The sequence below is a fragment of the Tenrec ecaudatus genome, chromosome 16, assembly GCF_050624435.1.
Source record: "Tenrec ecaudatus isolate mTenEca1 chromosome 16, mTenEca1.hap1, whole genome shotgun sequence".
Lineage (NCBI taxonomy): Eukaryota > Metazoa > Chordata > Mammalia > Afrosoricida > Tenrecidae > Tenrec > Tenrec ecaudatus.
Window position 1 is genome coordinate 4,287,757 of NC_134545.1, and position 14,834 is coordinate 4,302,590.

The 14,834-nt window shown below is 48.6% G+C and overlaps 1 protein-coding gene across 1 annotated transcript; it reads left to right on the forward strand.

The window, feature by feature from the left end:
• The first annotated feature begins 14,044 nt into the window (after positions 1 to 14,044).
• LOC142429061 (large ribosomal subunit protein eL24-like) lies at positions 14,045 to 14,546 on the forward strand. The gene has a single exon (XM_075534043.1). It carries the CDS (start codon positions 14,045 to 14,047, stop codon positions 14,516 to 14,518), a length of 474 nt encoding a protein of 157 aa, XP_075390158.1. The 3' UTR covers positions 14,519 to 14,546.
• Positions 14,547 to 14,834: the final 288 nt, after the last annotated feature.

Below are 14,834 nucleotides of genomic sequence, written 5' to 3' on the forward strand. Positions count from 1 at the left end.
TTAATTTTTTTAATTAAAAGATATTTTAGTCAAGGTTTCTGTAAATGGCAGAGAGTAAATATTTCAGGCTTGGGTGGACAGGGTTCAGATGGGTTCTGTGTCAGCAAGCAGTAGGTGTTACTAAGTAATGGGCACGGCTATGTTCCCATAAAGCTTTATTTATAGAGATAGATGGTGTGTCGGGAAAAAAAAAAAGATAGATGGTGGGTCAGACATGACCGGTGGGCTGTCAGTTGCCAATTCCTAGTTTGGAACTTTGACCAGTAAGGGTGATCCCAGGGAGCGAGTGTTTCACCACCGCTATTTTCCCCAGGGTGTGACACCAGGCTGCTGTCCTCTGGTTTCCCTCTCTGCAAGGCTCTCAAGGGCCTCGTCGGCCTACTTCTCCACTCTACCCTGTGTCCTTCTTTTCTTCTTCAAATGGTCTTCAGTTGCTATTGTTGAGGACACACACAGCAAGTCACCCCCGTTCCAGTTGGCGACACCGGATGCCCTTCCCTGAGCTGTGCGGTCAGTCGGTCACCCTCAGCCTCCTTTCCTGAGTTGTTCCTGCCTCCTTCCCATAGACTTGGGTGTGCAGAGCATCCCAAGTTCCACACTCAGCAGTTCATGCTCTCTTTGTTTCACCTCATGCACTGCCATACCCCTAACTCACCATCTCTGAAGCCCCACTTCCTCCTGAGTCTCCCGTTTCCATTCTCAGAAGTGCCCAATGCTCAAGTCAGAGCTTTACTCATTAGGCTCAACTGCTGTTTAGTTTCAAGATGATTTCCAGGGATATTTTTGGTTTAAGCTTTAAAGAAGACCTCAGGGCAATAGTTTTTGTTTTTTTGCAGGGGGAATCCAGTCCACCTTCCTTGCTTCCAGAAAGCCAGAGTCTGTGAGGATTTGAAGCTCTCTTCTGTGTATCCTGTCTTTGGATCCAGGGCCCTCCATGGAACCGCTGACCGCAATGCCCAGCCAGCCTATCCACTTCTTGTCTGCTGCCTCTCTGGTTCTTGACCAAAGACTGACTCCACAGTTTCCCTCAAACCTCATGAGAGGCTTCTGGCAGCTCTGTCTGGTCTGTGATTTTTTTGGCGGGACCTCCATCCTCTGTCCGGCCTGAGCAAGTTGAGGGTCCTGGCACACTCCTTCCCTTATCTGGTATCACCATTGTTGAGAGCCCACCAGTGAGTGAGCGTCTGTCTGATCTTACAACCTGAGGCCGCAGCTGCTATGCCAACAGCACCGACGGTACAGGGCCTCATGAGCGTCTGGTACCTAAGCCCATTCAAAGCCCTTCCGATGGGCCTGGCAGACAGGAAATAAACTCCAACTCCAACCCACTGTCCTCCAGTCAATTTGGATTCATAGTGACCCTTTAGGGCAGAGTAGAATCTCCCCACAGAGTCCCCGAGGCTGTCATCCTTACGGGAGAAAACTGCCTCATCTTTTGCTCCATGAAACGACTCATGAGATCAAACCACTGACCCTTATTGTTAGCAGGCAAATGCTTAACCACTACACCAACAGGGCTCCCGGCAGATAGGAAGTGCTCACTCAATATTAACTGGGCTCTTTTAGCTTTTGTACAACCATCACCGCTCTGGTTTCCAAAGCTTCTTCACCATGCCAACCAAAAGCTCAGTACCCCGTAGACCCTCTGTAATCCCTCTATCGTCAATACTCCAGCCCCCTAGCCTTCACTCTCTCACGGTCACCAAGCCACGTCCGACTCTCAGCAGCCGTGAGGGTTTGCAAGTCTCTAACTCTTTGTGAGAATGGAAAGTCTCAGCTTTCTCCTGAGGAGTGGCTGGTGGTTTTGAACTTCTGTCCTTGCGGTGAGCAGTCCAACGCACAGCCATAATCCTTTGGGCATTCAGGACTTGCCTGTTCTCGATAGCACGGGATGGGGTAGCCAGTGCACAGGGTCGCGCCGGGGCTGACTTGACGGCACCTTACAATAACAAGTATTTCATGTGAGTGAGAGCATGCAATATTTGTCTTGTTAGGGATATTTTGCCACTTCTTTACTTATTAGTATTAGTTTATGATGTGCCAGAAATGTTCAGAACCCGAGGAGACTCTTGAAATGGGGGTGCAGTCTTTCCGGAAGAGGCTGGAGATCAGGGACTGTGGTGTTTGAAGTGCATGGCTCCCTAGAGTCCCACCTGCTCAGGGACTTCCGGGACCCCGTCCCATCCAGGGCCCTGTCCAGGGCGTCTCTCACAGCTCCCTGTCCCTCCCACGGTTCTCCCTCTCCTCAGGACCACCCGCTTCCTTGGTCTTGTTTTATTTACCCAACACCCTGATCTAAGACCTTCATGAAGATGGATCCACACTACCTCCCTCAGGAGAGGAGTTACCAGCCCGTTTACAGACCGGGACACTGAGGCACAGAGAGATGAAGTAACGTGCCCAAGGAGAGAGGTAGGACTTGCACTCAGCTAGTTTAGCTCCAGACGTTGTGGTTTCGACAACTGTGCTTTATTACCTCACCTAACGGCCTTTTTCCTGATCCTGTCTGGAGCATGATTTCCCTCTTCTCTAGTGAATCCTTTGCCTCCTGGTTGGAATGCCTGTGTACCAGCCCACCTCAGAATCTGCTCCTGAACCCCTTGGGGTTCCAGGAGGAAGCAGACCATTCACAGTAGGAGGGTTTAAAGAGGGTGGAGGAGATGGACAGAGAGGTGTCAGGGAACAGAAGAGAGAGTGGGGAGGCAGGAGCGAGGGCCTGGTGAATGGATCCAAGGAGAGACCTGTGTTGACAAGGCTGCCTGGCCCTGAACTTGGCATCTGTTATCTGTGGCTGCATAACACGCCACCCGCAAACGCCGTGATACAAAATCACACCCCTTTGGTATTGCTCACCATCTAGACTTTGTGGGTGATCCATAGCAGGGATGCTGAGTTGCCGGAGAGTCAACTCTGATTCCTGGCGTGGAGCCCTGCCAGTGTCAGAGTCGACCCCTGTGCCGTTTCCGGTTCGCAGTGGCTGAACTTTCCCAAGTAGATCACCAGGACTGTCTCTCAAGGTGCCCCTGGCTTTACTCACACAGGCAGACAGCCTCTTAGTTACCAGCTGAGTGTGTGGAGGGCACTGCCCACGGGCTCCCTGAGATGACTCCACTCCAGGCGGGGGCTGCTGACTGGGAGGGCTCGGCCCCCCCCAACCTTGCAGTCTCTCCACCCCGTGTTTGCTGAATCCAAGAAGGTGTGTTCTAAGCAGCACAGGCACAAGATGGGGTCTCTGAAGACCACGCCGTGGGGGCTAAGCCATGTCCCATGGGCCACAGCCTATCAGCTAAACAGGTCACAAGATCCACTCAGATTCCCAGCCAGGGGGAAATAGATTCTCCCTGGGAAGAGCTCATTGGGGTGGCAGCGCAGTAGACTGCGCTGTAGAGCACAAGGTCCAAGGTTTGAACCCCACTAGTTGCTCCTCAGGAGAAAGATGAGGCTCATGTCGGCTCCCACCTTGGAAAACCTCTGGGGCAGTTCTCTGTCCTGCAGGGTCGCTATGAGTGGAATCCACGGGACGGTGGTGCGTGTGGGAAGAGCGGCTTCCAGCTAACTTTTATCTCCCACGCTGAGGAAGTACCACAGGGAGGAGGCGCCTAGCTCGTTTTCCCTCTCTTATCTCACTACCTGCCACTCACTCAATCGAATTAGAAACCAGAAGGCGCGGAGTCTGTGGACACGATTTCCGAGGGCCTCTTCCTGAGAAGAAGGTGGAGTGGAGTAGCAGTAGAAAGCTCTCTGCAGAACCCATCCGTTCTCCATTCAGCAGTTCGTGCACGTGTTGCTCCATGTCGTTGACGGCACGCCCCGCAAAGTGGCGTCATCACTTCCTCCCGGCATTCCCCTCCCCCCCTCCTACTTTCCTAGCCTTTCTGAACTGCGTCTTTGGGTAAATATTTCAAATAGTTGATTATTGTAAGAAGTGGCACCTCCCCGTGTTACTCTTCCCCTGTTAGGGCTGTGTGCCCTTTGAGCACGGGACAAGTTCGTTTCCAGATCTTTCTTTATTGATCAGTAAACCTGTGTGTGTTTTTAATTATGAGTTGTTCTCCATATTTCCGCCCTACTCTACTCAGATCCCTTATGGAGCAGTTGGCAGTGGTAGCCGGGCACCGTCTAGTTCTTCTCGTTTCAGAGTCATGGCGTCTGATGTTCGGGGTCCATGAGCTCACTGGACTCTGTTTCCATGCAGCTTCCCGTCCTTTCTTTCCTCCAGGCGGGGAGGTACCAGTGGGGAATTGGACCTTCGATGAGCACAAGAGCCTTTAAGAGCCAAGTTGCTGCTCACCGAAGTAGGATGTAGGGCATTTTCTTTGTCAACGGTGTCATGCCAGTTGAACTTGGTGGAGCCTGAACACTCTTGAGCCTGCAGGCCATGTGACTCTTTCTCTCAAGGTGTCTGTCCAAGTTTTTATAACTTTGCTCCCTGGGTGCTCTACCACATTCAGGGATATATTTGTAGCATAAGTAAGTGCCTAAGAAATACCTGCTGTCTAGGGTTAGGGTTAGGGTTAGGGTTAGGAAAGAAAAAAAGAAAAAAAAAGAAATACCTGCTGTCAAACATTTACTTATTGACTCATTCATTCATTCATTCATTCATGTATGCATACAGCCCACTGCCTCCCCCACTCTCTCTGTCTTTTGCAGTGCAGTTTATGATTGCAGCCCTCTGCAGTGTGGGTCAATTTCTCCTTCCAGAACGAAAGCTCCAAAAGGACAGGGGCCACGTTAGCTTCTCCCACCGTTGTATCCCCAGGGCCCAGCACAGCACGAGGGTGCTCCCTAAATATGTGTTCAACCACAGGGAGTCCAGGACAGATAAACCCCTCAGGACTGACACTGAGAGTACCCATACCAGGAGGGGAAGGGGAAGGTGAAGGGAGAAAGGGGAAACTGATCACAATGATCTACATATAACTCCCTCCTAGGGGGGATGGACAACAGAAAAGTGGGAGACATTGAATAGTGTAAGACATGAAAAAATAATAATAATTTATGAATTATCAAGGGTTCATGAGGGAGGGAGGGGGGGTAGGAGAGGGAGAAAATGAGCTGTTACCAAGGGCTCAAGTAGAAAGAAAATGTTTTGAAAATGATGATGGTAACATATATACAAAGGTGCTTGACCCAATGGATGGATGGATGGATTGTGATAAGAACTTTATGAGCCCCAAATAAAATGATTTAAAATCTCTATCTATCTATCTATCTATCTATCTATCTATCTATCTATCTATCTATCTACCTACCTACCTACCTACCTACATGCTGAACGTGTTAGTCTGAGTTCTAACACGGCCCAATCTGAATTTCCTCTGTCCTTCACATCAAGTCCATCTGCTAAGGGTGGATATTCTTCCAAAACACATAATGGATCCATTCCGCTCACCCATCTCCTCCCAACTCAAGTTTGGCTTCTGGTTTTGCTCTGGCCTCTGTGCAGTGGTCAGACAGTCGCATTTTCATTCCACCACAGGCCAGACACACGCGAGTTCACAGTTCCCTGCATCCTCACATAACTCTTAATTCAGCACTTAACTGAAAACAGCAACAACAAGCAAGTACCATTCTTGCTTCCTCCACCCTTTGTTTATCTTTAAGTGAAATTTTTTTATTGGGGGCTCTTAAATCTCTTATCTATCTATTTATTTATTTATTTATATTAAATTATTTTATTGGGGGCACATACAACTCTTATCACCATCTATAGATCCATCCATTGTGTCAAGCACATCTATAGATTTGTTGTCATCATCATTCTCAAAATATTTGCTTTCTACTTGAGCCCTTGGTATCACCTCCTCTTTTCCCCCTCCGTCCCCATTCCCCCCTACCCTGTTAAATCTCTTATCACAATCCATACATTCATCCAGTGTGTCAAGCACATTTGCACATATGCTGCCATCATCATTTTCAAAGCATTCTCTTCCCACTTGAGCCCCTGCTATCAGCTCCCCATTTCTTCCCCCTCCCTCCCCTGCCCATCCTGCCTCATGAATCCTTGATAAGTTATAGACAATTATTTTCATATCTTACATTGTCCAACTCCCCTCACCCACTTTTCTGTTGTTCATCCCCTTCAATGATTTTTTTTAAAGCAAATCGCAGTCATCGTGGTCTTTCTCTCCAATATTTTGCACTATTTAAAAATCATTTTATTGGGGGCTCATACAACTCTTGTCACAATCCATATATCCATATATTGTGCCAAGCACATTTGTACATTTGTTGCCATCATCATTCTCAAAACATTTTCCTTCTGCTTGAGCCCTTAGTTATCAGTTCCTCATTTTCCCCTGCTCCTTCCCCTACCCTCCCTCCCTCACAAACCCTTGATAACTTATAAATTATTATATTTTTTCATGTCTTACACTGTACAATGTCTCCCTTCACCCACTTTTCTGCTGTCCGTCTCCAGGGAGGGGGTTATATGTAGATCATTGTGATCGGTTCCCCCTTTCTTCCCCACCTTCCTGGTATAGCTTCCCTTCCTGGTATCGCTACTCTCATTATTGGCCCTGAGGGGTTTATCTGTCCTAGATTCTCTGTTTCCAGCTCTTATCTGTACCCATGTACATGCTCTGGTGTAGCTGAATTTGTAAGGTAGAATTGGGATCGTGACAGTGTGTGTGTGTGTGTGTGTGAAGCATTAAAGAACTAGAGGGAAACTACGTGTCATTGGTACTGCACTGCACCCTGACTGGCTCGTCTTTTTTCCGGTGAGAGTGTGGACATTGCCTTGTACAACCATGAATTTAGCCAATGTAAATCAGATCGGGTTACTACTGTCTTCTAAGTTCTCCAGGGCCCAGCCAGACCAGGGTTCTTCACCTCGGCCTAAGGGAAGGGTTGCTGCCGGCTTCGCTGCCCAGATAAGGAGCGTGAAGGACAGAGCTGTCCCTAATGACTTAGGGCGGGAGACACAGACCGGGTGGCAGTCCTATTCATCGTGGCTTGTCATTGGTAGATGCCTTCAGCTTGGCACCTGCCCCATGATGACCCCTAGCACACCGTAGGCACACAGTGGATGGATGTCCCAGAATACAACTGCTCCTTACGATTTTCTGGGTTATTTATTTTTTTTAATTGTGATTTGGGTGAAAGTTTATGGAGTGAATTGGTTTGCCATTCAAGAATCCATGCACATTTCGATTCGCGGCCTTGAATCAAATGTAACAGTTCTCTTCCCGCTTCCTCCCACTCCATCCCCCTCCATCCCTTTCCCCCTGCAGCTTCCTGCCTTCTGAACTTCCTCCTGGGATCTGGTGGGGTTGGTTGTTTGAGGAGTGCGTACCTCCCAGGTGTGCCTGTTCACTTATGGGCTCACCTGCTCATTGTGGAGGCCCCGGGGTGAGTTCTGTTCCAGGCCTGGAAGGTGACCGGGCCACCATCTCGGGGCACTGGCTGCAATTTTGATGGAAGCAAATAGAGCTGGTAGGTGGGTTGGAACTGCCAACCTTTTGGTTAGCTGCCCACTGATCACAAACTCCTCAGGTCACCTCTTCATCTGGTCCTTTGTGGCAGGTACATCATCTCCTGTCAACCTGAGGAAGGGGTGGAGTTGAGCCTGTCAGTCGGGTCGCAGCTTGATGGCCTCATGTGGACCTGCTACAGAGATAGGTAAATAGCTCTCTGGAGGCCAGATATACTCTCTGCTTCGTAAGTCACATGGAGGGACACTATGGAGTCAGGGTCCTGGAACTGGAGGAGCCATGGGGAGGATCACGCCAGTGCTGAGATGCTTCCACTGCCACTGATCCACAAGACTTTCTATCTGCTGGCCTGTGATCCCCCTGGATTCGGTGTCATTGCATGGCTGAGTGAGCCTAAAAAGGAATTTATGGACTTGATCTGGACTGGACTGGGATGTTTTTTCAATATATAATTGCTCTTTGATAGAAAGCTCTTTCTTTTTAAAAAAATTATTTTATTAGTGGCTCATACAACTCTTATCACAATCCATTCATACATCCATCGTGTAAAGCACATTTGTACATTCATTGCCCTCATCATTCTCAAAACATTTGCTCTCCACCTAAGCCTCTGGCATCAGCTCTTCATTTTTTCCCATCCCAACCCACTTCCCCTTCCCTCATGAACCCTTGATAATTTATAAATTATTATTTTGTCATATCTTGCCCTGTCTGACATCTCCCTTCACCCACTTTTCTGTTGTCTGTCTCCCAGGGAGGAGGTCACATGCAGATCCTTGTAATCAGTTCCCCCTTTCCAACCCACCCTCCCTCCCCACTCCCAGTATCGCCACTCACACCACTTGTCTTGAAGGGATCATCTGCCCTGGATTCCCTGTGTTTCCAGTTCCTATCTGTACCAGTGTACATCCTCTGGTCTAGACAGATTTGTAATATAGAATTGGGATCATGATAGTGGGGGTGGGTAAAGAAGCATTTAGGAACTAGAGGAAAGTTGTATTTTTTTCTCTTATTTTATCATTTTGTTAAGGGTTCATACAACTCTTATCACAATCCATACATACATCAATTGTGTCAAGCACATTTGTACATATGTTGCCCTCATCATTCTCAAAACACCTGCTTTCTACTTGAGTCCTTGTTTCATTGTTGCTATACCACACCCTGACTGGCTCATCTCCTCCCTGAGACCCTTCTGTAAGGGGGATCTCCAATGGCCTACAACTGGGCTTTGGGCCTCCACTCCGCACTCCCCATATCATTCACAATGATATATATATATATATATATTTTGTTCTGATGATGCCTGATACCTGATCCCATCGACACCTTGTGATCTTACAGGCTGGTGTACTTCTTCCACATGGGCTTTGTTGCTTCTGAGCTAGATGGCCACTTGTTTACCTTCAAGCTTTTAAGACCCCAGATGCTATATCTTTTGATAGTTAGGCTCCATCAGCTTTCTTCACCACATTTGCTTATTCACCCACTTTGTCTTCAGCGGTTGTGTCGGGAAGGTGAGCGTCATGGAATTCCAGTTTAATAGGACAAAGTATTTTTGCATTGAGGGAGTACTTGAGTGGAGGCCCAGTGTCCATCTACTACCTTAATACTATACCTATGAATCTGTGCACATAGATCTATTTCCACATCCTCATATATAAGTATATTTACATGTGTACATGCCTTTATTTAGACCTCTATAAATGCCCTTTGCCTCCTAGCTCTTTCCTCTATTTCCTTTGACTTTCCTCTTGTCCCAATTCTTGTCCCACTATCATGCTCAGTCTTCATTTGAGTTTCAGTAATTCCTCTGGTTACATTACCCTTGATCATGCCCTACCAGGCCTCCCACACCCTCCTCACCACGGATTCGGATCACTTGTTGTCCCCTTGTCCTGGGTTTGTTAACACCACTACCTTTCCCCCACCTCCCCCTCTCCCATGTCTCCCCCCACTGGAACTGTCGATCCCGCTGTTTTCTCCTCCAGATTGTTCATCCATACTATCTTATTTAGACAGATCTGAGGAGATAATAACATGCACAAAAACAAGACAGAGCAAAACCAAGCAACAATATAAAACAAAACAACTACAACAACAAACCAATGACAAAAAAAAAACAAACCAAAACACAACAAGAAAGAAAAGCTTGTAGTTAGTTCAAGGACTGTTTTTTGGCTTTTAGGAGCGTTTTCTAGTCCAGTCCGTTGGGGTACCATGCCCTGGCCCCAAAGTCCACCTCCAGCATTCCCTGGTGACCCTCGCCGCTCTGTTCCCTTGCTGTTTGGTTGCACCCCCTTAGTGTTTTGCCTCGGTGTATCAGGATCAGATCGGGCGCAATTCCCACACTGTGTCTACAGTGTTGTCCCCTGTAGGGCTATGGGTCAGTGAGGAATGTCGTGTCTCATAGTGGGGCTGGCCATGTGGTCCCCTCTGTGGACTGGCTGCTCTAATTGGGAACATCATCTTCAAGGCCTGGTGGGCCAGGATGTGCTCCACTCTCTCCTCTCCCTTCATCTGCTCCCGTATGCTCTGATCAGACATGTCCCTCTCCCAGAGCTGCAGATTCAGTGCCGTCCTCTGAAATAAATTCTTCTGGGGGAAGAAATATCTTTCTTATACATAGATGAGTGTCGATGAGTTTGTTTCTCTGGTCCACCCAGACTAACACCTCCTTGAACGGCTGGATGGTCCCCACCCAGGCCTTCACACTGGCTTTTCCTCTGCTGGAAATGCCTTTCCTAGGTGTCATTCTTCTGCTCCGTCTCCCCCCTCCCTGCCCCTGCACCCCGCAAGTGTCACCACCTCCTTCATGTCGCTCATCAGTACTTAGGCTCATTCAAAATCCTTATTAATTATTTATGTATTTTTACAAAATCACTTTCCCGAGGGCTCTTACTGCTCTTACAACGCCCCATATATCCATTGTATCAAGTACATTTGTACCTATGTTGCCATCATCATTTCCAAAACATCTTTTTTCTACTCGAGCCCGTGGTTCAAGCTCTTCTTTTTTCCCCTCCCTCCCCTCCCCTATTTATGTACTTAAAAAAAATCTCTTTTTCCCACTAGGAAGTACACAGAGCAGGAGGCAGGGTGCCCTACCTGCTTTGGTCACCATTCTCTCGCCAGCACCCTAGCACACAGTAGGCATATGGTGGGCACGCAGTGGGCACTCTGCACATATTTGCTACATGATGTGTGCGTGTGCTCCTTCCACTCCCTGGGTAGGCAGGGCGTAGCCAGGTGACCTCAAAGGAGCCGGCTGGGTCCTGGGACCAGAACCATTCTCCTGACTCTCCGGCTGCTTGCACCTTTGTCCTGGTGAACCTTTCTGTTTGGGAGGGCTCGCCCTTGACCAAGAGGCGATATCACAAGTCCAGAGGGCCAGAGGACAAAGGCGACACTGATTGCCAGCCCATGAGGTGAGTCAGACAGGGCAGGCCTGGGAGGAAAGGTAGGACATGAGGATTTCACAAGGCAGGGGATGACTTTGCAAGGGGCCGGGGGTGTGCTCAGCACCTGAGGCTGGAGTCTAGGGCAGGGGTAGGATTACACTGGGAACACTTGGGGCTCTGGGACCTGCATTTAATAGCCCCCACATTCACGAAGACATACGTTTTCTTTGAAAACACTTTAGTGCACCTTAGGTCAAGTTTACACAGCTGGTAGGTTCTTCCATTCAAACAGCCATACACCAGATCTTCTGTGGTGAGGCCGGTCCCCACGGTGTCAGCACCTTCCCCTTTTCCCTACGCCATCAGTACTTCAAATCCCACCAGGGACATCCACGAGCGGGCAGAGTTCAACAACACTTCCAGAAGAAGAGAAACTGGGGTCACCTGGTGATCTATGCTTAAAGCACTGGCCAGTGAAAACATCCTGAGTAGCAGCAGACCAGATGCTGTGGACCGCCAGAGGACACGCCCCTCAGGTACAGCACCCGGACGGAATATGCCCGGGGAAAGCTTTCCTCTCAAAGCGGAGGCAACCTTACTGTTGTGGATGAAGTAAGGCTTTCAGGACCTCCCCTGGCTGATGCCGGCTGCCTCAAAACTGCGGCAAACATCTCTTCACGATCAGAATGTGGTGGGAATGCCTCTGGGAAGCTGGGGGTTGTGGAAAATGAGATGAAATCCATACAGATAGATGTCCTGGGCGTTCGTGAGCTGCAGCAGACGGCTACCGGACACTTAAAATCAGACAGTCAGCCAGTTGATCCAGCCAAGAACGGGCATCGCAGGGAAACAGCATCATGTTGGCGAAAAGAATCTCTCAAGCTCTATCAATAAGCACGTCGTGGTCAGTGAGATGATCATGTCCATGTGCCTCCAAGAAAGACCCGCTTATAAAATTATCACCAGGCTGCATGCTCTAAACACGAATGCCAAAGAGGAAGAGACTGCAGGCCTGAATTTATTTATTTATATACATCATTTTATTGGGGGCTCTTATAGCTCTTATCACAATCCATGCCTCCATTGTATCAAGTGCATTTGTACGTAGGTTGCTGTCATCATTTTCAGAACATTTTCTCTCGACTTGAGCCAATGGTGTCAGCTCCTCTTTTGTCCCTCCCTCCCCCAGCCTCCCACCCTCGTGACCCCTGATCAATGATGCATTATTAATACTTTCAATTTTTGTTTCAATCATTTGATTGGGGACTCGACCAAGTCTTGTCACAATCCATCCGTACAAAAGTGTGTACATTTGTTGCCCTCATCATTCTCAAAACATTTCCTTTCTCCTTGAGGCCTTGGCATCAGCTCCTCATTTTTCCCCTTCTTCCCCACTCCCTCCTCCCCCATGATCCCTTGATAATTTATAAATCGTTATTATTTTGTCATATCGTACACCATCTGATGTCTCCCTCCACCCACGTTTCTGTTGTTCATCCTCCGGAAACCGAGGTTATTTATTTATTTTTTAAAATCAACTTCTGCACTCTGAAGTAGATCAAAATGAATTGCTCCTTACTGGTGATTGGGATGGGACAGTTGGAAACAGAGAAAGATCAGGAGTTGGGAAACACGGCCTTTGAGACAGAAATGAAGCTGGAGATCGCGTGATAAACACTTGCAAGACCACGCACAGCCACTCAACACAAAGCCCTCAATGGCGAGTCCTACATCTGGGCTCAGAGGCCACGGGGATGCTCAGTCAGGTGCCGACTGTGGAGAAAACGAAAACAAGTCCATGAGTCAAAGTACAGCCTTGGGTCTGTCTCACCTGAATTTAAATTGCGATCAACTCAAGAGCCGCCTTGACTCAGGGACACTGGTGACTGATGAGGGTCAGAGGTATGGGCGGTGTGAAGCCGGCAAGGGAAATGCAGGGAAGAAGGAAAGTAGAGGCAGGGAGAGACTCCGAATCCCACTCTGGAGTGCAGCGTCGTTAGTTTGAAGAGAGTGGGAGAAATGATGACGGCAAACGGAAGCGTTTCCCGAGGACAGGCAGATGAAAGAAGACCGGTGAAAACAGCGATGGAGAAACCTGCAAAGGCCTGCAGTTAGAAGCGGCTCAGCGTTTCAAAAGCTGAAATCACTAAAGAAAAAAAATGCAAGACTCAAGTTGAAATGTTGATGGATTCTCTTCAAGAAAGGAGTGCCTGGGGCCTGTCGGTGAAATGCTGGCCTCCTGACCCGAAGGTCGGGACTCCCCAGCAGCTTCACTTCAGAGAGATGAGGCAGCTGCCTCGGAAGGCTGTCCGTCTCAGAAACCCAGAGGAGCGCCTCGACTCTGCACTATAGGTGCTTCACCTTTTTCAGTCTAGCTGCTATTGCAATATGTATTTGATCTTGTCAGTCAGCGAACATCTGCTGTTGAGTCTCGGCCACCGTGTCACTGAGACTTGGAGCACCAGTCCAGGGCAGAGCTGTGCGCAGCCTCCTTCCTGGGGGACCCCGGACTCATCCTCTCATCTGGCCTAGGTTCTCTTTCTGCTACAAGCAGTTTGACTTTTGTCCCCCTCTCTTGGTCCTGTCCTGAATGATTGGGACTGTGAAAGGCACCCGGGGTAAGTCTGTGCCAACCGGGACCGGCCTGGCATTGGGGGTGGAACGCTCTGGCGTGGTCATTAAGAGTTGGAATCTCCTTCAGGACTGTAGGTTTGGTTTGGTTCATGGGCAAGACATTGAATGCTGTCGGAAGTATGCAAAGAAGATGGCAGGAATACACAGGCACTGTACCGAAAAGAGTTGGTCAACGTGCAACCATTTCAGGAGACAGTACGTGGTTAAGGACTGATGGTACTGAAGGAAGAAGTCCCAAATGCACCGGTATTCACAGAACAAAATGAAAAAATCAATAATTATAATAACGATAAAAATCAAGGCTCCAGGAATTGATGGAATGCCAATTAGGATGTTTGAAATCCTGAATGCAATGCTAGCAGGTGCTCCCTTGGTCAAGCCAAGACCCTGGGAAGATCACTCTCTGGCCAACCCACTGGAAGAGGTCTATTCCAAAGAAGGCGATTAAACAGACTGTGGACATTTTCACACAGCCTCGTTAATATCACACGCAAGCAACGTTTTGTAGAAGGCAATTAAAAAATGATTGTCGCTCCTCTTCGCCGTCTTCCCCGGCCCTCTGCTACCACAGCCATGAAGGTCGAGCTGTGCAGCTTCAGCGGCTACAAGATTTACCCCGGGCACGGGCGGCGCTACGCCAGGACCGACGGAAAGGTTTTCCAGTTCCTGAATGCAAAATGCGAGTCGGCATTCCTTTCCAAGAGGAACCCTCGGCAGATCAACTGGACTGTCCTGTACAGGAGGAAGCGCAAGAAGGGGCAGTCGGAAGAAATTCAAAAGAAAAGAACCCGCCGTGCAGTCAAATTCCAAAGGGCCATCACTGGTGCGTCTCTTGCTGATATCATGGCCAAGAGGAATCAGAAACCTGAGGTTAGAAAGGCCCAGCGAGAACAGGTCATCAGGGCTGCCAAGGAAGCAAAAAAGGCAAAGCAAGCTTCTAAAAAGACAGCAATGGCTGCTACTAAGGCCCCCACCAAGGCAGCACCTAAGCAAAAGATTGTGAAGCCCGTGAAAGTGTCCGCTCCCCGGGTCGGTGGAAAACGCTAAGTCGGCAGCAGAGACTTTCTAATAAAGATGCAACTATAAAAAATAAACAAATGATTGTCGTAGTAGTCTATAGACAGGGAGCTGCCAAAAATTCCAGCTGGATTCACCAAAGGACATGGAAGGAGGGATCTCATTGCTGCCCTTGCCTGGATCTTGACCAGAAGCGGAGGATGCCAGACAGATAATTTACCTGGTTGTTTTTGGACACTATAGCAAGTTATAGATAACTTTGTGAAGAATGAGCATTCCAGAACGCTTCATTATGCTCACGAGAAACCGAGAGGCAGTCAGTGGAACATAACAAGGGCTGGCTGCA